This window comes from Myotis myotis, unplaced genomic scaffold (assembly GCF_014108235.1).
Source record: "Myotis myotis isolate mMyoMyo1 unplaced genomic scaffold, mMyoMyo1.p scaffold_m19_p_3, whole genome shotgun sequence".
Classification (NCBI taxonomy): Eukaryota; Metazoa; Chordata; class Mammalia; order Chiroptera; family Vespertilionidae; genus Myotis; species Myotis myotis.
Window position 1 is genome coordinate 206287549 of NW_023416335.1, and position 26271 is coordinate 206313819.

Genomic DNA, 26271 nt, shown 5'->3' on the forward strand with positions numbered 1-26271 from the left:
TGGTTGTCTCAATGGCCCTTGGACGTTTTAGATGCTTGTCAGTAACAGACGGGGGTCCTGAGACCTGACTCAGTTATCCGCAGGGACTCCGAGCAGGAGTGGAGGTGGGAGGCCAGCGGGGTCCACAGCCCGCGTGCTCCAGGCTCTCCCCTGCTCTGAGGATTGCAGCCACTCGCCGCCCCCCCCCCCCCCCGCCACACCCGTACCCCTCTGCAGCATCAGGGGAGGCTGCGTGGAGGAACTTGGCCTGGAGCTGAAGGTCAGAGGATGTGCAGAAGTTTGTAGTAGACAAAGGGGGGCAGAGAACACATTGGCTAAATCAGTGAGGCTGGGAATGAAAGTTGATGTCCCGGCTCTCCCAGTTCCAAGAAGCTGGTCAAACTTTCGCAGAAACGGGCCGGGCATCGCTTCCTCTTTCTGCTTCTAGGTTTCCTAACAACGACTTCAGCATAAATAGGAAGCGTGACAGGCTCACAGCCGCCTGGAGCCTCCAGCAGAAGGTTGGTGTGTGTCCCCCCACAAAGAGGTATGACCTGGCTTGAGGGGGCAAGTCGACAGGTGGGACGGGGAGCAGGGGAGGGGCGGGAGACTGGGACAGAAAGGACAGGGAGAGCTGGGGGTGCTGATGGGCAGGTGTGCTCTGGGGACTTGGGGGGTTAAGGCTTGGCCTCTTGGAAAGACCTGAGCCCAGGCTCCTCAGGCAGCTGGTGGGCCCTGTGAGGGGCCTGGGAGAACGGCGGGCCTCGCTGTCCTGGAAACAGGGAGTCATCTCTGGCGATGAGCGCTCAGGCCTGGGCGTCAGATACTGTGTTCTGTCATCTTCGCTTTGTTTACTAAGGTGTCACTAGGTGTTGGAGGCTGTGGGACATCCATTCCCTGCTCCCTGCTTCTGTGTCCTCACCTCTGGAATGGAAGGAAGAGAGAGAGAGAGAGAGAGAGAGAGAGAGAGAGAGAGAGAGAGAGAGAGAGAGAGAGAGAAGAGGAAGGAGAGGGAGGATTCGGAGAGAAGAAGAGGGAGGATTCGGAGAGGTCCAGGGCTTGGGAGGAAGCTACTTTACATGATACTTACTAAGCTTAATGTAAGTATATAGTTTTTCTTTGTAAATGAGACGGGCCCACTTCCTTCCCCACAGACACATTTTTCTCCCTCAAAGAATGCTTTGGCTGCCACACTGCCCTGAGCTGCTGTCACTTAGCTGGGTTTGGACTCAGGTGTGTGTGCGGTCTGGACCCACGTGTGTTATCTGGGTGGGGGTCCAGGGTGCCGGCATGTATGTGCAGGTGTATGAAGGTAGGTTCAGGTGCATGCAATTGCCCTGTGGATGGGAGGGCAGGTGTGCCTAGGGGTCTGAACTAGGTCTGAGCCTGTGGGGCCTCCCCCGACAGCCTTGAGTGACAGCTGTGTCTGCGGGATTTCTCCTCTTCCAAGCCCTGTGACATTCTGCGTAACCAGGTTCTAATTTCCTCTGCCCGTCACCCTTCCTACTGTCTTAACAGTTTGATAATGAGTAAGACCTTTCCTAGTAGCTCTTGGTCGCTCTTCTTATTCATCAGTGTCACTGATGTTGCGCTGTGTTCGCCAGTACTCCAGGACAGTTCATGACTTAGTCAGCATATTTAATATGAATCAAGTGGATGCATGGATATCTGCTCTATGAAAATTAGAAGAGCCCGGAAGTATGCGGCATAGAGGACAGTGTGTGCCAACGTCTCTCTCCCCTAGTCCCACGGTCCGCCCTCTTCACCACATGTACCCTCCCAAACACTTTTAAGCTTAATGTAAGTATTTAGTTTTTCTTGGTCCATAAATGGGATTTTTACGTACATATTGTTCTGAATTATTTTCTTGCCTAATAAGTTTTAGCAAATTTCCGCAGTATACATGTAGATTTCACTCAGGTATTAACCCTGAGAAGTACGTGGCCTTTATCGGTACGGCCACGTCACAGTTTGCCCGATTGAGGGACACGAAGGTCGCCTCCGATTTTTCCACGCCTGTGAGCGTGTTCCTGCAGCCCAGATTCCTGGAAGCCGAATTGCTGGGCAAGAGATTGCATGTTTAAAAATTTATGCAAATATTTTCAGATCATTCCCCCAAGTAGCAAAATTAACATCTACCTGCACGGTCACGCATGAAAAGGCCGATTTCTCATTAGAACAGCGGTTCTCAACCTGTGGGTCGCGACCCCTTTGGGGATCAAACGACCCTTTCACAGGGGTTGCCTAAGACCATCGGAAAACACATATATAATTACATATTGTTTTTGTGATTCATCACTATGCTTTAATTATGTTCAATTTGTAACAATGAAATTGGGGGTCACCACAACATGAGGAACTGTATTAAAGGGTCGCAGCATTAGGAAGGTTGAGAACCACTGCTTTAGAAAAAGAATTGTTTAATTGGGCCCTAAGGAATAGATGAAAATCACCAGATTCCTGCTTGGACTTTTTCCTCTGGTTATGGGTGAAGTTGTGCATCTTCGCGAATGACGTCCGTCAGTGATGGACATGGAAATGTCTTTTGTCTGTTTTCTCTTGGGTTCTTTGCCTTGTACCTCTTTGCTCTAGGAGAGAGCCATTCATTATGTGAATTAACAATTTATTCCTGAATGTTGAAAAGACATTCTTCCAGATCATCGCTTGTGTATTTTCTTCACCATGTTTAAGGGATATTGTTGTTTCATATAAAAATGTACTAACTGCTTCTAACTCAAATCTGTCATTATTTTGCACTTAATGCTTTCTGGATTGGCTGCCTTGCTCAACCCCCCAAGATTAAAGGAATATTTGTGATGCTTTTATCATTTTAGCTTTGATTTGTAGATCTTTGATCCACCTAGACTTTAGAGGAGTGGGTAATATGGAAAGCAATAATCTAACTTGAAGAATCATCAGCTAATTGTGGCAATATCATTAATTATGTGAGTGCAGCCTATCCTGGCCTCAGTGATTTGAAATGCCTTTATTGCTCCCCAAATTCCTACTTGTTTATTTTCCTTACTGTTTTCTGTTCCATCTATTATATCTCTTACTACTTTTATAGTAAATGGAGCAAGTCTCTCATCTTTAGTTTGTTGTAATTTAGAATCCGTTTGTCAAGCCCATTAAAAATCCTTTTGAGCCCAGCCAGTGTGGCTCAGTGGTTGAGTGTCGACCCATGACCCAGGAGGTCACAGTTCAATTCCTGGTCAGGGCACATGCCCGGATTGCAGGCTCGATTCCAGGTAGGGGTTGTGCAGGAGGCAGCTGATCAATGATTCTCTCTCATTGATGTTTCTCTCCTTCTCCCTTCCTCTCTCTGAAATCAATACAAATATATAATTTTTTAAATCCTTTTGAAATGTTTTTGAAATTTTGATGTAGATTCCATTGGATTTAGAGATCAGGTTGGGAGACTGACCAGGAGGGCTCCAATGGACCCTTTGCCTTGGATGTTGCCATGGGGTCCTAGTCGATGCCAGAGACGCCAGCCTCCCTTCATCTCCTCATTGGCCAAGGTTTATTTATTTGCTTGTTTACTCAGGAATGGCTTTTGTACTATCAAATATTTCGAAGCATCTATCAAGACAAACTTACCCTTTTCCTCCCTTTAATCTGTTCGTCTGCTTCTTTTAGTCATGAGTAGATTTCGTAGATGACTCTCTGTCCATTTCTAGAATAATCCCTACGTGACCACGATACAGTCTTTCTTTAAACACCTTTGTCAGAGTGTCCTCTAAAATAATTGTTGTCTGCGGTGAATTTGGGTGCGTGTTTTTCATTTTCAGTTTTTTTTCCTACCATGACATTTCTTCAAGAGTTTGGGAATTTTGGTGTGTGTTTGGAGTGAGAAGGTTTGGTTTTTCTCTTCTCCTTTTTCCCTCGCCCTCCTTCTCCTTCTCCTCTCTGTCACCCTCCTGCCCCTGTGGTTACCTCTCAATCTTAGTGAATTTTAACCCTTAGGTTTTTAACACATTTATTTAACCTTTATTTTCCATCAGCAGGTGGAAATTAACATATAGATGCTCTTGCAAAACAAGATGAGACCCTTAGCAAACTTTCACTTCTCCACTGTCCACCTCAACCTCACAGCCAACTCTGGTAAAATGATCTGGTTATTGAATTTAATATTGCTATCTTGTATTCATTTATTTTCACTCTGTACAGGAGCAATTCTTGACTTACCTGTAAGTCTTATTGGTTTATTTTCTCACCACTGATTCCAGTCTCACATGCTTTCTTTCTTTCTTGGACTTTTTCTTTTTCCTGAAATACATCCCCAGGAAAAATCTAAAAAGCTTTTTGTGTCCTCACATTTCCAAAACGTTGTGGTTTTTGCCCTTGAACTTCAAAGTAAGCTTGATTGTTTATGATTCTAGGTTTAAACTATTTTCTCTCCATATTTTCAAGACATCCCTGTGTATGTGGAGTTTGGAGTCACCAATCTGGCCCTTGCTGCATTAAAAATAACCCGTTTGTTTCTTTCCTTCTGGAAGCTGCTGGGATTCCCCTTTCATTCTTGGGTGACTGAAAGTTCACCAGTTTGTGACTGAGTAGGCACTATGGGAAATTAATCTCGCTCTTCACTTAGTGAACTGTAGTCTCCTTCAAAGCCCTGTGAAGTTTTCTTCTATTTCTTTTTTTTTACACATATTTTTATTGATTTCAGAGAGGAAGGAAAGAGAGAGAGAGAGAAACATCAATGATGAGAGAGAATCATTGACCGGCTGCCTCCTGCACACCCCCTACTGGGGATTGAGCCCCGAAACCTGGGCATGTGTCGTTGGCCAGAACCGAACCCAGGACCTTTCAGCCCAAAGGCTGATGGTCTATCCACTGAGCCAAACGAGGTAGGGAAAGTTTTCTTCTATTTCTAACTGTGCCCATGTGGGTGCACATGGAAAATCCCCAAACAACAGTGGTCTAACAACACAGACATTTGTTTTTCCCTCACATAAAGGATATCTAGAAGCGAGCAATCTCAGGCTGGAATGGTTGCTCCACAGTGAAAAGAGGAATCCAGGTTTCCCTCTTGCTGTGGCGTGTGGCTTTCCTCCTCAAGGTAACCTCATGGTCCAAAATGGCTGCGGGAGCCAACTCCCTTTAAATAGACTTTTAAAAATATATATATATTTAGGTGCTCCTATATTGGGTGCAAATATGCTTACCAGGGTTATGTCCTCTTGTTGGATTGATCCCTTTAGAATTATGAAGTGACCTTTGTTGTCTCTTGTGATGGCCTTCATTTTGAAGTCTATTTTGTCGGATATGAGTATTGCTACTCCAGCTTTTTTTTTTTTATTTTCCATTTGCATGGAAAAATTTTTTTCCATCCCTTCACTCTCATCCTGTGTGTGTCTTTTATTCTCAGGTGGTTCTCTTGTAGACAGCATATAGTTGGGTCATGTTTTTATATCTATTCAGCTACCCTATGCCTTTTGATTGGAACATTTAATCCATTTACATTTAAGGTTATTATTTATAGGTACTTATTTATAGCCATTTTAATTCTGCATCTCTAGGTTTCTCTCTGTATCTTCTCATTACAGCATTCCCTTTAGCATTTCTTGTAATGCTGGCTTGTGGTGATATACTCCTTTAGTCATGTTTTTTTGTTTGCTTGTTTTTTATTGTTTTTTGTCTGGGAAGCTCATTATTTGACTGTCTATTTTGAATGATAGCCTTGCTGGATATAGTAATCTTGGTCTCAGATCCTTGCTTTCCATTACCTTCTGGCCTGTAGAGTTTCTGATGAGAAATCAGGTGTCAGGCTTATGGGAGCTCCTTTGTAGGTAACAGTTTTCTTTTCTCTTGCTGCCTTTAAGATTCTCTCCTTGTCTTTAATTTTTGGCATTTTAATTATGATGTGTCTGGGCATGGGCCTGTTTGGGTTCTTCTTGCTTGGGGTTCTCTGTGCCTCCTGAACTTATGTCACTGTTTCCTTTACCAGGTTAGAGAAGTTTTCTGCCATTATTTCTTCAAACACCTTCTCTATTCCTTTCTCCCTTTCTGCCTCTTCTGGCACACCTGCTATTCAAATATTGTTACATTTCACGTTGTCCCATAGCTCCCTTAAGCTATCCTCCTGTTTTTTAATTGTTTTTTCTTTCTGGTTCTTTGATCAGTGATTTTTTACAACCGTGTCTTCTAATTCACTGATTCAGTCCTCAGCTTTCCCTAATCTGCTGTGTATTCCTTTCTTTAAAAGTGTTCTTTATTTGTGCTATGTCATTCTTTATTTCTGTTTTTAGTTACTATATCTCTTCTCATGCTGTTGAGCATCTTTACCATCATTACTCAGAGCTCTTTATCAGATACATTTCTTATCTCCATTTCATTTATCTCTTCTTCTGGAGAATTCTCTTGTTCTTTCATTTGGGGGTTGTTTCTTTGCCTCCTCATTTTGGCTGCTAGTTTGAGTTTGTGACTATGTATTAGGGAGATCTGCTACACCTCTCAGTCCCTAGTGCAGGACAGTGTCCAATGCTGTTTCTGACTGATTAGATCAGGCAAAGACTCAAAGCCTCCAGAGACTGCCTCTGTCTACAGACTGATAGGATTCTGTCTTAAGTTGCCCTCAGGCTATCAACCTCAGGTGTTTCAAGAGTTGTTTTCAACAGGGTGGGGCAGTTGTTTCTGCCTGGAGGCTAATTGTCATGCTCAGTCTCTTATTGGGCTTCAGCAACTCTGCACCCTGGGGCAAGGTGTTTCCCAATAGGGTGAACCAGTTGTCTTTCCCCCAGGCAAGGTCGCCTGTAGAGGGAATGCCTATATAAGAAAGATGTCCTCCCCAGTGTGAGGGAATGACTCAGCCAGCACAGGAAACCAGGATGTCTGCCTTCTGAGCTCTAACTCCTGAGCCCCCGATCCTGGTTTCTGTACACACAGCTCCAGTCCACTCTGCCCTCCCTGTGCCAGAGCACAAGGTGAGTGGCTGCACAGGGGATTTTGTGTGTTGGCCCTTTAAGAGGGGGCCTGCATTTCCATCTGTCTCTCCCTGGCAGACAACAACCCTGCTGCTTTGCACAGCCAGATGTTATGTGGGTTCTGGTGCTCTCTGTGGGGGGCCCCACTCGGGGATTAGACCCCAGAGTTCTCAGTGGCAAACCCCCTGCAGCTGAGACATCTTCCCAGAACTTCAGCTGCTGTCTGTGGGGGCCCGGACAGCCCTTTTGCATTTCCGCCCCTCCTACCAGTCTCTATGCCACCTCCACTTTCGGTCCTCGGTTATCAGCGTTCTCGCCAGTGAGTCTCCCATTGATTATTCAGGAAGTTTTTCTGTATTTCAATTGCAATTCCAGTTTGGACCTGGGAGCATGTCGTGCAGCATCCACTTACTCTGACGCCATTTTTAATCTCTCCAGCCTTTTTAAAAATATTTTTTTTTACTGCTTTCAGAGAAGAAGGGAGAGGGAGAGCGAGATAGAAACATCAATGATGAGAGAGAATCATTGATCAGCTGCCTCCTGCACTCTCCCTAATAGGGATCGAGCCAGCAACCCGGGCATGTGGCCTTGACTAGAATCGAACCTGGGACCCTTCAGTCTGCAGGCTGACACTCTGTCCACTGGGCCAAACTGGCTATGGCTAAACAGCCTTTATGGATAGCACATCCAGTGTTTCCACTCACATCTCCTTGGATAAGATTTAGTCACATGACCACACCTAATGACAGGAGACGGTGGGAAATATAGCCTTTTATTCTGTGCAGCAAAAGGTCCAGATAAAACCTGCACGTCTGTTCCTGAGGAGGAAGGGAACCGCTCGCTGGCTGCCGCTGGCTGCCACTGGCTGCCACACCTGCGTGCAGGTCTCCCTGTCCTCTGCTTCCAGATGTTGGAACTCCTGGACTTCTTCTCCAGGCCTCAGCTTTTCTCCCAGCCTTTCCCTCTCCTTGCCCATTTGCTCCGTCTTCGGTATATACCATCATAACATGGTTGTTCATAGTGTTCATTCAGTAATTTGGCCCATTACTGGGTTGTTTTTTTTTAATTATGGATTTTTTTACCATCAAATTCCAAGATCTCTGTTTATTTATTATATCACAGCAGTCTATTCTTTTAAATGGCTATGATTTCTCAAATCTCCCCAAGGGTGCTAAGCAAGACGTTTTAAAGTTTTGTTTTGGCCCTGGCCGGGTGACTCAGTTGGTAGGAGTGTCATCCAGTAAACCAAAAGGTTGTGGGTTGATTCCCAGTCAGGGCACATACCTAGGTTGCAAGTTCAATCCTCAGTCAGATTAACGGGAAGCAACCGATAGATCTTTCTCTCTCTCTTTCTCTTTCTCTCTCTCTTTCTCTTTCTCTTTCCTTTTCTCTCTCCAAACATATCCTTGGGTGAGGATAATAAAGATGTTCAAGGCCCTGACCAGTTTGGCTCAGTGGATAGAGCGTCAGCCTGCGGACTGAGGGATACCAGGTTTGATTCCGGTCAAGGGCATGTACCTTGGTTGCGGGCATATCCCCAGTAGGGGGTGTGCAGGAGGCAGCTGAATCGATGTTTCTAACTCTCTATCCCTTTCCCTTCCTCTCTGTAAAAAAATCAATAAAATATATATATTTTTTAAAAAGTTCAAGGGAAAAAAAAACCCCACAACTTTTTGGAAATCTAACAACAAAAAAGCTTTTTAGATCTTTTCTGACAAAAAAAAAAAAAAAAGTCACTCTAGGATGTATTTCAGAAAAGAAAAAAAGAGTCCAAGAAAGAAAGAAAGCATGCAATCCTGGAATCGATGGCAAGAAAATAAACCAATAAGACTTAGTACAGTAAAAAATGATTCCTGTATAGAATGAAAAACAAATACAAGATAATAATATTAAACTCAATAATCAGATGTTTTGTTTTTATGCATGTTTGTAGAAATGTCCGCTGGGTCAGTATACCTCACGGTAGACACATATGATACCGATGATTGGGAAATACACCGCTATAGGGGTAGCGGTTAAGAGCACAGACTCTGGCGCCCGCCTGCTGTTGGCTTCAGTCCCAGCCTGGCCTTTACTGGCTGCGATCCTGGACCATCTACCTGCTTCCTCATCTGTGAAGTGGGGATTCTAGTAGTAACTACACGGTGATGCATTCATACCTGTGAAGCCCTGAGCTGTGCCTGGCTCACGCTCAGTGTTTTATGTCCGCCACGGATATGAATCTTCTGTGTGTCTGTGAATTTTATGCTTGTGTTCGTTGATAACATTAATCTGTTTTAAACATTTCCACTGTAAAGATAGTCATCTGTTCCTCATAATATTGCTGCAAACATTTCTCTTTTGCCTTTTGTCCTTTGCTTCGTGGCCTGGTTATTTGTATAAAATATAGATGTTGCTTTTATGTATTTCTATCTGTCAGGCTTCATCTCTCTGATTTCTTCCACTGTTTTTAAGCTGGAATAGTGTAAAGGTATTCACTTCTATGGTCTGCAAGTTTCATAGGCTCTGACTTCTTCCATTTAAATTGTAAAGTAGCCTGATATTTGGGGAATGGTGTGAGATAGGGATTTATCTGATACGTTTTCTGTTGTTATTCAATTATCTTAGCACTTTTTCTTATTCCTGTTCTTTTTGTTATTTCTTATCACTGCCTGTTGACTCATGACTTCTCCTTCGTCATATAGCACATCCTTGGGTAAAACACTTTGTTTGGTCTGTGTCCACTTATATATCATGTATGTGTGTGTGTGTGTGTGTGTGAGTGAGTGTTAGTGTGAGTGTGAGTGTGTGTGAGTGTGCGTGTGCGTGTGTGTGTGTGTGCGTGTGTGTGCGTGTGTGTGCATGTGCGTGTGCGTGCGTGTGTGTGTGTGTGAGTGAGTGTGTGTGTGTGAGTGAGTGAGTGAGTGAGTGTGTGTGAGTGAGTGAGTGTGTGAGTGTGTGTGTGTGTGAGTGAGTGAGTGAGTGTGTGAGTGTGTGTGTGTGTGTGAGTGAGTGAGTGTGTGTGTGTGTGTGTGTGAGTGAGTGAGGTTTCAGACTCTCTTCCTAGGGATAAAAAGAGGAAATCCCTAGCCTCCTGCTGAGAAAACAGAACCGTGTTCAGTGTTCGGAGGCTGGTGTGGGAGGAATGCAGGAACCAGGGCAGAGGTGGGGAGAGCACCAGGCCCCGAGTGTGTGAGTGAGTGTGCATGTGATCACACCCAGGGGAGGACACTGTGTCCCCAACACCCAGTGACTTCCCCACGCAGATGTAGGTCAGCAGCCCACCGGGATCTCAGGGCAAATCCAGGCCTCCGTCTCCTGTTTTCCCATCACCAGGGCCCTGCCCGGGGTGCCCGACCCACGTCTTCAGGGGCCTTTAGAGCATCTCCCTCGAGGTCACACCGGGGGACACTGAGGCTAAGGGGACGGAACTGTCTGAGGTGCCAGGCTGAGGCCCATGCATCAGGGCCACTCTCGGGTTCACCCCAAAAGTGGGCCGAGTGCCTGGGGACGCAGGCCTGGGAGGGCAGCTCCCAGGTGACGTTTCCTCCACAGGCCCAGGGAAGGCAGAGCCTGCAGGGAGGATTCACAGGAGCACGCGGATGACATGGGTCTGGCCTGGCCCCCAGCTAGGGAGGGACACAGGGTTCCAGGCCAGTGAGGACCCGCCCTGGCCCAGACCTGCGCCCACCCTGCCAGTCCTGCTCGCCCAGAGCTGACCAGGAGATGGCGCTGACCCGGTGGCTGCTCCCCATGGCCCTGCTGGCTCTGAGCCAGGAGCCCAGCATGGCAGGGGTCCCAGGTGAGCCCGACAGCTCCCTCCCCTTTCTCTCCTCTCCTCAGTCCCCTCCCATTGCTGGGACCTTTGGGTGAAGCTGTCTGCCACCTATTCCCCAGGAAGCTCCAGACTCCAGGGGCTCCGGCCTCCCCTCCCTCCCTTCCCTCATGTCTTCTCTCTCCCGAATGTTCCCAGGTGCCTCTTGGCCCCGCCCACACTCCCGCTCAGTGCTCTCAGGGCCCCTGTAAAGACCATATCTACTGTGTCCTTTCTCTGCTCACACTTCTCAGCGTGGCATTCAAGGCCTCTGACCTCCAGGCCGGCCCTTCCAGGCTTTCTCTGCCCCTTCTCTCCTCCACCCCCACCCCCACTCCCACCCCCACCCCACTCCGCTCCTCTGACAGTGGCCTTGATGGATCCCCACTTCCCTGGGGCTCTCAGCCTGGGGTTCTCTTCCTGCCCTGGCTCCAGCAGCTGGGATGTTCCTGAGGCTCATGAACCCCGCTCCCCAAGGGCTCCCAGAGAACTTGGCGTCTCTGGTCACCATGGGAACCCACACCCCCTTTTCCGACCATCAGGCCTGGCAGCTGAGCAAGGACATGGGCAGGGTGTCCCAGAGCAGGGCTCTGCCCCATTGCCTCTTAGGAGTGGTTTGTGCCTCTCCTCCCAGGATGCACCTAGTGCTCCAGGGGCAGGGCCTGTGCCTGATACACGTCCCTGTCCTGGGGTGGCAGGGACCCAGATCCAGGAGGAGGACACAGCAGGGTTAGAAATGGCTGTGAGTCAACTAGGATATTGTGTCTCTATCCAGACAGGAGGGTCTGCAACCAGCACCCTCACAGCTGCGGAGCCCCCGGCCCTGCCCAGGGCCCCAGACCTCTGTCTGGCATCCAGGAGCCTAGAAGATTCTGGGTGACCCTTCCCCAGTGCTGGGCACCCAGGAGGGGCTGGGAGGGATGGTGACAAGGGGCACCTGGAGGGGAGAGGTGTGACCCCTTCTTGTGTCTCCCGGATCAGGGACCGTCCCGCTGCAGACCCTGCACTGCCATAACGACTACACCAGCCGCATCATCTGCAGGTGGGCGGACACCCAGGACGCCCAGCGGCTCCTCAACCTGACCCTCTACCGCAGGCTGAACGAGTGAGTGACTCTGGGGCCAGGGGCCGGAGGGCAGGGAGGGACTGCTGTGTGAGGCCATGCCTGGCGGGGGCTGGACAGAGGACAGAGGAGGGAGGCCCCTGCCCAGGAGCTGCTGCTCATCGGGTGGCCGCCAGGCCCAGGAGCTGGTATCTGACGCCAGGGTTCCTGGGAAGAGCATGCGTGTTAATGTTGTTGCTGTTGCTGGTGATGATCTTCTCTTATTTCATCACAATTTAACAAAAGCGCCCGCACTCGTTCCATGTGAGAGGCGGGCGTGGTGGGGATAAGTGCCCACCCGGGTCACAGATGCGGAGCCGAGGCTGTGGAGCTGAGGTGGCTCACCCTCCGCAGGGAGGCCAGCATCTGTGTCTGGCCCCAGAGGCTGGGCCCCGGGTGTCCCCAGGGCCCTGAAACCGCCAGTTTGAGGAGTTCATTGTTTCCCTCACACCGGGTCTGGGGCATGTGCCCTTCGGGGAGATGCCTGGCGCCATGCTGGGGTTCCGTGAGGGTCCAACTCATAGCAACAGAGAGAATTAAACAGCTGGGGTCACAGGGTTCAAGGCCGCCCTGGGGAGCGTGGCCGCCCATGTCTCTCCCGAGAACCCCTGTATTTCTCGCTCTCCCCTCCTCATTACCACTGCATCCCCCTACACCCCACCCTTGGCCGTGACCTGCTCCCTCCCCACTGAGACACCAGACTCCATGGGAGAGAGGCCTCAGCCCCTCTGTGCTCTCGCTGCCCGGCCACGCCCTCCGCCTCCCTGGGTCGCCTGCCGGGACTTCCTGCAGAGATTGAGCAGCCCGGGTCTCATCTGGTCTTGCTGCTCAAGGTCTCCACGCTCCTGGGCCATGGATGGGCCCTCCCCTGGGATCATTTACCACCACTGAGCCCCACTGACAGATGCCAAGAAGGGGTGCAGCTCCAGGGTGCCCCCCCTGACCCCATCTCCTCCCGCCGGGACCCACCCTCTGCCTCCTGTGTAACAACACTCCTCTCATGAGCAGTCCGACCCAGCATGCCCCGTGTCTTTCCAGTTATTCTCTCCGGAAACAACTCCCCAGGAGTCTGCTGCCCCCACCAGGTCACCTGCTCCTGCTGGAGTCAGCAAAGGCCTCCTGGCTCGAAGTCCAGTGGTCAGTCTGAGCCTCTCCCTCCCTGACTCCGGGCACCCCTGACTTGGACTGACCACAGGGTCCTCCTAAAGCACTTTTGCCCCTGGCTTCTGGCCACCACGCTCACCCCTTGCCCTGTGTCTCCCTGGCCCATCTGGTTCCTTTTTGGTTTTGAACTTGAAGAGTGAGGTGCCCCAGGGCTCAGTCCTCCACTCATATCTTGACCCAATGGCAGAGGTCCAGCCTCAGGCTCCGGGTTCTCACTGCTCTCCCAGCCCAGACCTCCCCCGAAGCTGAAACCCAACCGGGGCACTCGCCTCTCCACATCGTCCCTTAGAAAATACGTGTCACCCGACTGGTGTGGCTCAGGGGGTGGGCATCAGCCTATGAACCAAGAGGTCACTGGTTCGATTCCCAGTCAGGGCACATGCCCAGGTTTCGGGCTTGATCCCCAATAAGGGGCATGCAGAAGGCAGCCGATCAATGTTTCTCTCTCATCTATGTTTCTATCTCCCTATACCTATCCTGTCCTCTCTTTCTCAAATCTATTTTAAAATATTTAAAAAAGAAAGGAATATCTCGCCTTAGCCGGTCTGGCTCAGTGGATAGAATGTTGGCCTGTGGACTGAAGGATCCCGGGTTCGATTCCGGTCAAGGGCACATGCCCGGGTTGCAGGCTCAAACCCCAGTGTGGGGCGTGCAGGAGGCAACTGATCCATGATTCTCTCTCATCATTGATGTTTCTATCTCTCTCTCCTTCTCCCTTCCTCTCTGAAATCAATAAAAAATATATTTAAAAAGAAAGAATGAAAGGAATATCTCTAAAAAACAGAAAATAAAGAAAATAGCTGTCTTCAACCCCAAACATCCGAACCCAAATTCCTGCTCTGCCCCCAGAAGACCCTCCCCTCCGCTCCAGTCCTGCCAGCTCTCTTCACTAAACGGGGCTCCCTGTGGCTCCAGCCAAACACCGGGGAGGGTTGTGTTGTTGTTTTCATCTCTTTACCACCTTTCCTTCCCCATCAGAGCATCTAATCCATCAGCAAATGCTGTCGCCTTATCTTAAAATAGAACACGAATCTGGCCAATGTTACATTAACATCGCTACCTGGTTCAATCCATTTCCTGTCTCTTGGGATATTCCAGAAGCCTCCTAACTGGTCCTTCTGCTTCCAGTACTGTCCCCCCCCCCCACCTTCCCTACCCGCCTTAAACCAATCTGTCCACAACCCAGCAGCCAGAGGAATCCTTTCAAAGCATATGTCACAATATATCACGCCTCTGCGCATAGCTCTCTAATTCATCCCACTTACAGAGAAATCCAAATTCCTTTTAAGTGTTGGCCTCCTGTCACCTCACTCAATTAGCCTCCTAGACCTCCCAACCCAAGGGTGGGCAAACTTTCTGACTCGAGGGCCACAACGGGTTCTTAAACTGGACTCAGAAGAAGGAGCTGCGGCCGTGTTTCCTGACGTTGCCATGTTAACACGGCTGCTGGTAAAGGAGTGGAGGGGAGAGCAAGAGAACCCTCCGGTCTTTCGGCTCCGCGGCCCAGATAGAACAGCCGAACGGGCCGGATCCGGCCAGCGGGCCGTAGTTTGCCCACAGCTGTCCCAACCTCACATACTCTATGCATAATGTCTAGCTGCCTAGCCGTACCACACTACAAACCTGAGCCTGCCCCAGGGCCTGTGCACTTGCAAGTACCTGAAATTCCCTTCCCCTGAATTTGCATGACTCCTCCCCCACCTCCTCCAAGTTTCTACTCAAATGTCACCTTTTCCAGGGGGTCTTCCCTGTCTCCCCTATTTCCAATTGCATCCCCACCCCAGACCTTCTGGCCTCCGCGTCACCCTTTCCTGGGGCACTTCTCTACATAAAGTTTTCCCCGTTTTACACGTGACTTATTTCATTCAGCTGTTTCATGACTGTCTCCCTCCAGCAGGACGTTGGCTCCCCGGACAGGGACTGTGTGTATTTTGTTCACTGCCAGTCCCCACCCCACCCCACCCCCACCCCCAGCCCTGGGCAAAGCTTCGCATATGGAAACCACCCAATAATGTTGCGAGTGAACTCTTCTTCCTTCTAGACTGACCTGTGTCCTCTCCTGGCAGGTACCCCCCAGAGCCAGTGTCCTGTGATCTCAGTGACGACATGCCCTGGTCAGACTGCCCGGCTCCCCGCTGTGTGCCCAGAAAATGTGTCATTCCCTGCAAGCAGTTCGTCATAGCCGACAAGGACAGCTTCTCATTCCAACCCGACAGGCCTCTGGGCACCCAGCTCACTGTTACCCTGGCCCAGCATGGTGAGCTTGGGGTGTCTGGCTGGGGGTGGCCCCCAGTGGGGACAGTGGGCCCAGGGAATGGCCACACTGCAGGGGGTGGGCCGGGGAGTGAGTCTTCAAGGGATGGAGACATTGGCCTGGGGTTGGATTTGGTCCCTTGAGGGAAGAGGATATGTCTCCTTATGATGGAGGTGTTGGGGCAGGTGCAAGGTGAGGACCCCCTGGCTAAAGGCACTCCCACCCGCCCTGGCTGCTCCACCACCTGCCAGGCCATTGCCTTCCAGCGCTGAAGGTTTCCCTTCTGGAAGAACCGTTCTGATGATTCACATAAAAACTTGCCAGGTCAGCCCTAGTTGGTTTGGCCCAGTGGATAGAGTGTCAGCCCTTGGGCCAAAGGGTCCCAGGTTTGATTCCAGTCAAGGGCACGTACGTCGGGTGCAGGCTCGATCACCGGCCCCAAGCCGGGGAGTGTGTGGGAGGTAACCAGCTGATGTGTCTCTCTCACATCGATGTTTCTCTCTCTGTCTCTCTCCCTCCCTTCCTTCCACTCTCTCTAAAAATCCATGGGTGGGAAAGAGGTGCCCCATCTCTGCCAGTCTGGGCTGACGGTGTTCCGTAGGGCAGCTCTGACCTGCTCTAGCACGCCATGGTCCGTGCCCAGCACAGGACATTTGTACCCTGTCTGCTCTTCCTGGACTCTGTGTGCTTGAAGGTCGTCCCTGGGCGCTCAGACACAGAAGTTTCAGGAGGGCGGGAGCAGGCCATTCACTAACAAACCTCTCGCCCAGCCCTGTGGCTCCCAGCAGACCTATGCTTGCTGGTGGTATTGATGGAAGGATTTCATGAAAAGCATCTGAAGGTTGCCTACATGTACTCATTCATTGATTCATTCACGTTGTTCCCCAAATCCACTGAACCCCTACATCGCAGGCCCTGGGGAGAGGGGAGGGGACCAGGACCCAACCCTGCCACCCCGCGAGCTCCTTGACCACTCGGGGAGGCAGACGTGGGAACACATAAGCCCCCCAGGATAAGAACAGTACAAATGGCCAGGTTGGCTGGGAAAGGAGCCAAGATTCTGCCTGGGGAGAGGGTCTAAGAAGGTTCTAGAGGAGGAGACTTTTATGCTGGGTCCTGAGAGGTGCAGGACATTGGCAGGTGGACAACACAGAGTAACATGAGCCACAGCGCCCTCTGCTGGGTCGGGGGTGCCACGCAGGCTACATCCTGGGCAGTGGGGGCCTGGGGAAGGAGGGAGGCTGCATTTAGAGCAGCGGTTCTCAACCTGTGGGTCGCGACCCCTTTGGCGGTCGAACGACCCTTTCACAGGGGTCGCCTAAGACCATCCTGCATATCAGATATTTACATTACGATTCATCACAGTAGCAACATGACAGTTATGAAGTAGCAACGAAAATAATGTTATGGTTGGGTCACAACATGAGGAACTGTGTTTAAAGGGCCAGAAGGTTGAGAACCACTGATTTAGAGATGTGTTGCCAGCACCTTGTATGGAGCACATGCTATATGTGCACTGCTGTCTGCATGGCCTTCATTCACGGTCACACTGAATCCCGCGGTTTGGCAGGAACCCCAGCTATGCACACACAGACCTGCAGGCCTTCCCGCCCACAGGCCTCCAGCCCCTTATTGGCCTCAACTCCCCCTCCCTCAGTGCAGCCCCCCGCGCCCAGGGAACTCCACGTCAGTGCTGATGGGGACCGGTTTCTGCTGACCTGGAGTGTGGCCCCCGGGGGCTCCCAGAGCCCGTGGCTGTCCCACCTGGAGTTCGAGGTGGTCTACAAGCGGCTTCAGGACTCCTGGGAGGTAGGGACTTCAGCGGCTCAGCCCGGAGGCCACAGGGACAAGGCCCAGCGGCGCCTGCTCCAGCAGCCCCTCTCTCCCGGCAGGATGCCTCCAGACTCCACTCCACCGCCCCGCAGGCCCAACTGGGGCCCGGGCACCTCATTCCCAGCAGCACCTACGAGGCCCGCGTGCGCACCCGGCTGGGCTCTGGCTCGAGATTCTCGGGCCGGCCCAGCCCCTGGAGCCCAGAGGTTCGCTGGGACTCCCAGCCAGGTAAGGAGGTAAGGGAGTCGGGTGGGGGCGGCGCACCTCTGTGGGAGGGCGGCTCATTACAGGCCCACACAGGAGTCCGGGGCCACTGGACTCTGTGTCACGTGTTAGAGTATCTTCCCTGGCCCACCCGCCCATGGAGCTCCCCATGGTCTGCACACTTTCTGCACAGCAACCATTACAAAGGTGGTCCCTTGCCCCCCATCTTCCCCCTCCCCTGCCCCCCCCCCACCCCCCCGCAGCGCTCTGAGCAGCTGTGCTTCCCTGAGAGCTGACCTGTGTGCGGACACCACCATTCTTGTTCAGTCCCCAAACCCTGAAACTAGACGCTGTCCCCATTCCCAGGGGGGACGGGGGTCACAGGATTCTCTCTGACCTGTGGCCACACAGCTGGCAGCTTCAGACTGAGATTTAATCCCCGCCTGGGCCCCAAAGCCCAGGCTCTCTCTGTGGCGAGTCCCACGGTGGGCAGCCACTGAGAGCCAGGAAGGAATGGAGGAGGGAACGAGCAGGGGGTGTCTCTCTCCCAGGGGACAAGGCCCAGCCCCAGAACCTCCAGTGCTTCTTCGATGGGGGCACCGCACTCAGCTGCTCCTGGGAAGTGAGTTCTGAGGTGACCCGCTCTGTCTCCTTCACCCTCTTCTACAAGCCCAGCCCCAACGAGGGGTGAGTGTCCCCTTCCTCTGTCCCCTCCCCTCCTCTAGGCCTTGCCCTCTCTAGGCCTCCCCCCGCCTCTGGCTGCCCAGCAGTGGCCCCAGCTCACCCCGAGTCTCACCCCTCCCGTGGCCCCTTTCCCCTCCTGCCCTCACCTCTGCATCACCCTCAGGGAGCAGGAGTGTTCCCCGGTGCTGAAGAGGGCCATTGGCCACTATGTCCACCACCGGTGCCGGGTGCCCGTGGCCGACCCCTGGAACCACAGCCAGTACATCGTCTCTGTTCGGCCAAAGCACGAAGAGAAGTTTATCAAGAGCTCGGAAAACAGTGAGTTCGCCCCAGCCTTCGGGGGCCGGAGGCGGGGGTGGGGGGGGGATGGCGGGGGGGAGTGATGGGGGGAGAAGTGGGGGGGTTGGGGCAGCTGTGTCTCCTTGTATAAACCATGTAAACTCAGGGTTCCTATGTCCCGTCTGGGGATCGGCCAGGTTGCAACCTTGGCCTCTGCCCCTTGCTAGCTGCCTGACCTTGACAAGAGACTAATTGTCTGGGCGCACTTTCTCTGTCTGTGACACGTGGACGGTAATTCGTGCAGAATGAGCATGTCTGTTAGTGCCCGGAACAGTCCCGGCTCTAGACTAGAGCCCATGATAGTGATTTTATTTTTACTGAAATGCAATGAGTGACCCATGCGTGGCGTCACCTCGATACAAAACAAGTGAAACTCAGCCTTGGCCAAGAACAGGGCCGCTCAGGTCCAATCGGATGACGTGGTGAAATGGGGGTGCAGAGAGCCCGAGGTGGGCAGGACCTGGGATCCTAGGGCCGGTAAAGACAGCATGGAAGGCAGGGAATGTTCCAGGGGAGGGATGCTAAGAAGAATGTTCCCTAAAAGTTTCCTCCCTCCAGTCCAGATGGTTCCCCCCACGCTCAATGTGACCAAGGGCAGAGACGGCTACATTTTGCGCTGGGATGTGAAGATCTTCCATGTTTACATAGACTACACCTTTGAGGTCCAGTACAAGAAAGACACAGCCTCCTGGGAGGTGAGGGGCCCAGAGGGGCCTGCTGGGGGGAGGCATGTGAGACCACACCTGGAAGGCGCCACCTGCAGGTGACCAGTCCGAGGAAGCCACAGGGACTTGATGATCACAACCCTGAGGCTCAGGGAGATGAAGTGACAAGGGCAAAATTAACACCTGTGACCCTGGAGGCAGCCTGGACGGCAGGGCAGGGAGGGCAGAGAGGTGCTGGATGAAGGGTTTTCAAAAGCCACAGAGGGGACCCTTCTGCAGAGGAACCTCCTCCGGACATAGCGGTGCAGCCGCCCAGAGCAGAGCCGCTCCCGGTGAAGCAGGCAGGGCCCCAGCCCAGGGCTCCGTCCAGGTCCCCACCCCCAGGCAGCCCTGGGTCCGTGTGCAGAACCTGGGGCTCCACAGAGGCCAGACCAGAAACCTCGGAGCCAGTCCCAGACCTGCGGGCCGGAAATGGCGAAACCGAGGCCAGGAGGGGAGAGGGTCTGAGATTAGGCCCCAGGCACCTGAACCCCCGTCTCAGAGCTCAGAGTCCACTCACCCTGCACTGCATTCCCAAGAGGCCATAATTGGGGTCCAGGCTGCCCCCGGGGAGCTGGGAGGTCCAGGGGTCTTAAGATGAGGATGGGACAGGGTGACCCCTTAGGGTTTCTGGGCCTCAATGTCACAGGGGTGCATTGCAAGAGGTGTGGTCCTGGATCCCACCCCGAGTGCGCTCGCTCTCCTCTCTCTCTCTCTCTCTCTCTCTCTCTCTCTCTCTCTCTCTGTTTAAAGGAGGGTCCTCCTTGGTGGGAGCAGTCCTGCCTCAGACCTGAGGATGCACCACAGTGAGGGGTGGGGGCTGGGAGGGGTTTGCAGCTGTGCCCACATGATCCCCGGAAGTTGCCTCCGCCTCAGCACACCTGCTGACACACCTCCCCACCCCCCCGCTCACCCAGGAGAGCAAGACAGAGCCCCTCCAGAACACGCGCGTCCTGTCGCTGCCGCCTCTGGAGTCCTCCACCAGGTACCAGGCGAGAGTGAGGGTCAAGCCCTACAAAGGCTACAGCGGGATCTGGAGCGAGTGGAGCGAGGAGAGCTCCTGGGACACTGAGTGGGGTATGTCTTCCCCCCCACACAACCCCTCCCTTCCCGCTACAGCCCAGCTGGGGTGAGGGGCAGGGGCGATGTAGACACAGAGGTGTGACTGCACCCACCCGAGCATCCTTTCCTCCCAGGGGACACTAGTCATTGAAAAATGACACCTGCTGTACAGCACAGACTGCGGATGAGGCCAGAGAAGAGCAGGCCTCATCGTCATGCCTCCCTCACATGGGACCTTGGTCCTCTGTTAATATGACCCATGGCTTCATTAGCCTTTGTGTCCGCCACTAACCAGTGACCACTCGGCACAAAATTCTAGTTCCCACCCACAAACATCAGGCCTCCGGACAGAGGTCTGAGCTGGGAAGGTTTGGGTCTGAGTTCTTATCGTCCCCATCTCCCTGCTACTTTCACTGTCCTCACTTTTTACCTGAGCCTCCAGCTTTTCCCTCCCGGATGCTAATGCTCCTTTTTCTCTCCTGGCTACCGGAAGTGCTGCCCACGTGGGGCCTGGCCCTCGTCCTAGTCTTCACCACCCTGGCCGTACTCCTGGCCCTGCGTCTCTGTGGCACGTACGGGTACAGGTAAGGGGACTCCATGATAAGTGGGTGTGGGCGTACCTGGGACCCTAGGGGGGCAACGGGGATCCCACAGCGGACCCCTCCAGTCCCTACTCTGCCACCCACTCCCTGGGGGTTCCTGGGCAAATCTCACCCTCTCCTGGGGCCTCAGTTTCCCCCTGTATCTGAGCATGGGCAGCTGCCGAGGTCTCAGGTGGCTGTCACCTCCCTGCTGTCTTTCCAGGTTGACCCACAAGTGGGAGGAGAAAATCCCCAACCCCAGTAAGAGCCAACTGTTCCAGGTAGGACCTGCTGCCGGCGGCTGTGGTGGGAAGGGCTCCTCTGCACTGTGCCCATGTCCCCGTGCCCATGTCCTCCTCCCCTTCCTGGGGGCATGGAGAGTGGGGCACAGGTGGCCAGGGGAGGGGCTGGGAGGCTCTGAGAGCAAGGCCCGCACCTGTGAGTTCATCCCTGAAGACCCCCGGCCTCACAGTGCACAGGGGCCCTGCCGTCAGGGGCCCCGTGGGGCAGGAGAGGGTTGAGGGTGGGGATGCCAGGAGTGCACAGCTGGGCTCAGGAAGGGGGCGGTGGGAGGCAGGATGGCTCTCCCAGGACAGGACAGCAGGATCCGGGTGGACCAGGGAAAAGGTCTGTAGGCAGAAGGCAGGTGGGGATGAGACAGGGACACTCCACGAAGGACTGAGGAGGGTGGGCCATGAGGCTCGGCGCATCACAGGAGGCTGAGGGGACCACAGAGGGAACAAGAGTGGCGAGGGTCTCGAGGCCAGTGTGGGAAGACTAGGGGGTGAGTATGGAGGCAGCCACACCCCAATAAGCAGGCTCACCAGAGCAGGGTCCCTGTCCTCAGTGCTGGGTGGAGGACCCCAGGAAGTCCCAGCCCCTCTCTGGCCTCCCCTCCTCGTGTCAGAGGCTGTGTCTGGTCCTGATCATGCTGAGCTACCCCCCTTTTCCGGGGACTCGCTGAATCCCCCGCCACCCCCACAGCCCTCCCTCCACCAACACCAGCCCGCGGTCCCACACCCACAGGCACAAATGCCCTCTCTTCCAGGACGTGAGTGCGGGGCGCTGGCCCCCAGGCGGCGTGTCGGCCCTCACCAGCAGGAGCCCCGCACACAAGGGGCCATGGGGCAGCCGCTTCCCTGGGCTGGAGGGGTGAGTGCCTGAGCCTGGGATCCCTGGGAGACGGGAGGGTGGCCCCACCGTGCACGGGGGAGGTCAGAGGAGGTGGCCTCTGGCCTGCGGCTCAGCGTGGACCGGCGGAAGGAGGCGGTTGGCACTAGAGCAGCGGTTCTCAAACTTCTGGCCTTTTACATACAGTTCCTCATGCTGTGACCCAACCATAAAATTATTTTCGTTGCTACTTCATAACTGTCATGTTGCTACTGTTATGAATCGTCATGTAAATATCTGATATGCAGGATGGTCTTAGGCGACCCCTGTGAAAGGGTCGTGCGACCGCCAAAGGGGTCGCGACCCACAGGTTGAGAACCGCTGCCCTAGAGCAAGGAGCATCCCAGTGGGACAGCTGGATAACTTCCTGTTCCCAGCTTAGCCAGAACCAGAGCTCAGGTTTGACAGGTGACCTCTCTGTGCCTGGGGACAGCCTGCACTGCCTCCAGCAGAGGGTGAGAAGGACACACCTGGAGAGGACCTGCAGCAAGAGCGCGGAGGCTGGAGGCCAGGTCCACAGGGAGGTGGAGCACGGCCGGTTGCCTGCTCTGGGGTCCCCGTCCACCGCGCCTCGCCCCTCCCCCTGTGTTCTCTGTGAGCCCTGCTGGTCCTCACCCCCACCCCCAGCCCCTCCTGCATGAGCTGAGGTGTCTGCCCAGGCGTCCCAACATCTCACACCTGCTCTCCCCACAGGCTGTTCCCTGAAGACCGCATGCACAGCGAGGTGTCACCTCTCACCGTGGAGGACCCTAAAAATGCCCACGACTCACCATCTGAGCCTGACACGACTACGGCCGCCTCGGACCTGCCCGCGGAGCTGCCCCCAGGCCCCGCGCCCTGCCTGTCAGCCCCCGCTGGCAGCCGTGAGAGCCAGGGTTCCGGCTTCCACTTCAACGGCCCCTACCTGGGGCCGCCCCACAGCCGCTCCCTGCCGGACCTCCTGGGCCAGGACGAGGCCCCACAGATGGCTGGGAGCCAGAAGCCTCTGCCCCCAGGGTCCCTGGAGTACCTCTGCCTGCCCCAAGGGGAGCAGGTGCAGCTGGTCCCGCTGGCCCAGGTGATGGGACAGGGCCAGGCCAGGGGTGTGGAGAGGAGACCCTGCGGGGGGGCGGAGGGGAGCCCCTCCGTTGAGACTGGGGCGGGCCCTGTCCCTCACACTTCTGGGCTGCTGGTGGGTGGTCAGGGCCTGAAGGACAGCCCCACAGCTGTGTCTCCTGTGTCCGGGAGCCCTGCGGACAGCATCGCGGCCTCTGGTTATGTCACCACCGCAGACCTGGCACTCGCCTTACCCACAGAGGCACCATCTGCCTCCCGGGTCCCTCCTCCAGGCCTCCCCTCAGAGCAGAACCACAGCCTCAGTCCCAGACTGGCACGTGGGCCCCTGGAAGGCCCCACCCCCATGAAACCAGTGATTGACAGCTATGTGGAGCTCCCTTCCACCATGGGCCAGTCCCCTAAGTCCCCCCTGGGCAGCCCTGCCCCTCCTTCAGACAGCGGCCACGTCCTGAGCCCGAGGGAGCCCCGGGTGGATGTGGCCCCAGTCTCCCCGCACCCCGAGGGGCTCCTGGTCCTGCAGCAGGTGGGAGACTATTGCTTCCTCCCCGGCGTGGGGTCTGGCCCCTTGTCCCCCCAGAGTAAGTCCTCTTCTCCTGGACCCTGTCCTGAGATCAGGGACCTGGACCAGGGCTTTCCGGCCAAGAAGCCTTCCTGTCTGGCCATTCCCCAGGTGCCAGCCATTCAGCTCTTCAAGGCCCTGAAGCAGCAGGACTACCTGTCGCTGCCCCCCTGGGAGGTCAGCAGGCCTGGGGAGGTGTGCTGAGACCCTGCGGGCCTGGGGGTCACTTGGGGGAGAGGGTCTGCCTTCCTTCCTGCCCTGCCTTTCTCCCACCAGCCTCTGTGTTTTCCACACTCATTTCTGCAAAGCCAAGGAGAGGGGGCCAGGAAAACGGGAGAACTGCCCATCTTCTCCCTTGACCTTGAGCAAGGTCAAGCCTCTCTGTCTCTCTTCCTCCTCCCTCCCCGCCCCACTCCGCCACCGCCCCCTCCCCCCTTCTCACAGACACACACACACAAACACACACACACATACTTTTCCTTCAGGTTCACAGACTTTTAGGTTCTGAATTGTTAGAACGTTCCACACATTCTCGTTCCATTTGCCCCGTTTCCTCTGTTACAAGGTTTCCCTGCTTGGGCTCGTTCCTTCTTTCTCTTTTCCCTGGTTTATTATTAGAGCGAGTTCGAGGTCCCAGCGCGGCCTGTCCTGAGATGCCGTGTCTCGGTCAGAGCCTGTGCTGATGCCGCTGTGTCTGGCTGTGTTGGGGGACCTGTGCCTGTAGCCTGTTCCAGGGAGTCAGGAGCTCCAGGTTCCAGCCCGGGTGCAGGCAGCGGGAGGCGGGGCTCAGGGCAGGGGCGCTGGGGGTTGAGGACTTGGAGGAGCAGCGCAGGACTGGACCTGCCTCCGACAGGCCCCGCGGCCCCAGATCTGGTGACAAAGCACCAGTCTCGACAGTCACCCCAAGAAATGGGCGTGGTGAGGGGTGTGCAAGGGAAGAGCTGTTCTGAGCTCCTGGAATCCCGGTGGGGTCACAATGGTGACTGGGAGGTGTCGGGGCGCAGGGCCTGCACCGGGGACAGGCCGCTGCCCTGAGGGTGTGAGGTGCAGGTTCCTGGCGATCTTCCTGCACCCAGAGGGGAGTCCGGAACCCCCGTCTACTGCGGGCAGTGGGAGAGAAGGCTCAACAAAGGAAATAATAGAAGGGCACGGACGCTCTAGGGCAGTGATGGCGAACCATTTGAGTTCGGCGTGTCAGCATTTTGGAAAACCCTAACTTAACTCTGGTGCCGTGTCACATATAGAAATTTCTTGATATTTGCAACCATAGTAAAACAAAGACTTCTATTTTTGATATTTATTTTATATATTTAAATGCCATTTAACAAAGAAAAATCAACCAAAAAAATGAGTTCGCGTGTCACTTCTAACATGCGTGTCAAGTTCTCCATCACTGCTCTAGGGCTTATAGACCAAATCGCCCGGCTGCCTCTTCTCCAGGAAAACCTTCGACTCCAACTGCCACCAGCCAAGTCTGAGGGCTTTGGGCCTATGTCCAGGCCTAGGGGGGGATGATGGTTCTTTTAAATCTTTGCCTTCCTGCTCTGCAAAAGTAATAGCATTAAATTGTTTTAATTTGCATTATTTCCTAACTTTCAAGTTTGCACTTATTTTTATATTGTGAGTCTCAGTATTTTTTTGTTTGTTTGTTTTTGTTTTCTACTGGAATAAGGCCATTAAGGACTTTGTTCTGTCAGGTGCTCACCGTTTTCTGAAGAATTTTTTGAATCTATTTATATGGTCTTTCACGCATGGTGCCAGTTTCCCCCCCTCGTTTGTGGTTTGTCTTTAATTGTGTAGACGGGGCTGTGGGTGTCCACAGAGCAGTTTCTCGGGGAACGCCACCGTGGCTCCGTGTTGGTGTGAAATTTACGAAGGCCTTCCCACTTCAAAAGTGCTGTTGTCCTGATGGGTTGATTTGTTTCTCGTTCTTTTTGTGTTTCAAGCTTCTCATGTAAAACTGTAATGATTTGGGGACGTACGCGTGTGAGGTGGCGGCCAGCCATAGGCTGCCCGCAGGGAGTTTTTCATTATTCGATGAGTCACCTGTTCTCTGTCCACAAGTCCGAAAGGCCGCTCTTACCGTACAGAACGGCCCCGCACGTACTTATTTCTAGGCTTTCCATTTCTCACATTGTCCTCTCCACGGCGCCCTGCCGTTAGGTGGGTCTTGCTAGCTTTGTAATATGTTTCAATACATTTCAGAACGAATATTCTTGGCGTTTTTGTTCACTAATCTTTATTCATTGCAGCAATGTCTGTGGTCAAAGAAAATTATAAGCAACGGAAGTATTCGCCAATAGTGAAATGAATAACAATACTTTTTGTGCATTCTAAAGTACAAACCTGTGTTTAAAATGAATGAGGTGGACCTATGTGTATTAGAAAGAAGTCCAAGCTATTCGTTCCAAAATGTTCAGACACTGTTCACTGAAAGAAACTGCAATAAAGTCTTTCTTCTTATAAAACCAAACCCTAAACGTGTGTAGCTGTGTGGGAGCAGGCGGGGAAGGGCGCTGCTGGAAACCTCAGCTGCAGCTAGAGGCATGAATTCTGTGAAGCAGGAGGCTCTCCGGTCTTTGGGGCACTAGGTGAGTCTGGGGTAGTTTAGCTCTGAGCACAGAAATGCTGTGCCCAGCAGGGTGAGGAGCAGGGGGAGCTCCTGGGGCAGCCAGGAGGGAGGGAGGAAGAAGACAATTGGGGTGTGTGTGTGTGTGGGGGGGTAATAAAGGACATACGCTGAAAAAATTACCCATTGTTTTCTGAAATTCCAATATAACTGGGGTCCCGTGTGTGCTCTCTCATGAGAGGGAAGGACTAAGTTATGAGACCGAGTTCCCCATAAGCACAGCTGAGGA

General features: G+C 53.5%; 1 protein-coding gene and 1 long non-coding RNA gene across 7 annotated transcripts; both read left to right on the top strand.

Moving 5' to 3' along the window:
- Window positions 1-280: 280 nt before the first annotated feature.
- CSF2RB (colony stimulating factor 2 receptor subunit beta) lies at window positions 281-24655 on the top strand. 6 transcript variants are annotated; one of them, XM_036299938.1, is made up of 15 exons: window positions 281-526; window positions 839-1079; window positions 10443-10689; window positions 11683-11806; window positions 15034-15224; window positions 16879-17030; window positions 17114-17282; window positions 17810-17945; window positions 18106-18260; window positions 18840-18976; window positions 19903-20062; window positions 20541-20631; window positions 20852-20909; window positions 21677-21780; window positions 22492-24655. In XM_036299938.1, exons 3-15 carry the CDS (start codon window positions 10614-10616, stop codon window positions 23615-23617), a joined length of 2679 nt encoding a protein of 892 aa, XP_036155831.1. In that variant the 5' UTR covers window positions 281-526; window positions 839-1079; window positions 10443-10613; the 3' UTR covers window positions 23618-24655. The 6 variants fall into 6 exon arrangements, with proteins under 6 accessions (XP_036155831.1, XP_036155832.1, XP_036155833.1 ...); XM_036299939.1 differs by lacking the exon at window positions 839-1079 and adding an exon at window positions 1555-1779; XM_036299940.1 differs by lacking the exon at window positions 839-1079 and adding an exon at window positions 1584-1779.
- Window positions 24656-24694: 39 nt separating this feature from the next.
- Window positions 24695-25886, top strand: LOC118651836. Its single transcript, XR_004966356.1, has 2 exons — window positions 24695-25576; window positions 25666-25886. It is a non-coding gene; the product is annotated as an uncharacterized LOC118651836 (long non-coding RNA).
- Window positions 25887-26271: the final 385 nt, after the last annotated feature.

Bases quoted from the DNA above. Each gene is read 5' to 3' on its own strand.
- CSF2RB (XM_036299938.1), top strand. From the start codon at position 10,614: ATGGCGCTGACCCGGTGGCTGCTCCCCATGGCCCTGCTGGCTCTGAGC. The intron at 17,946-18,105 runs GTGAGTGTCCCC...CATCACCCTCAG, and splicing joins AAGCCCAGCCCCAACGAGGG to GGAGCAGGAGTGTTCCCCGG. The intron at 18,261-18,839 runs GTGAGTTCGCCC...TCCTCCCTCCAG, and splicing joins TATCAAGAGCTCGGAAAACA to TCCAGATGGTTCCCCCCACG.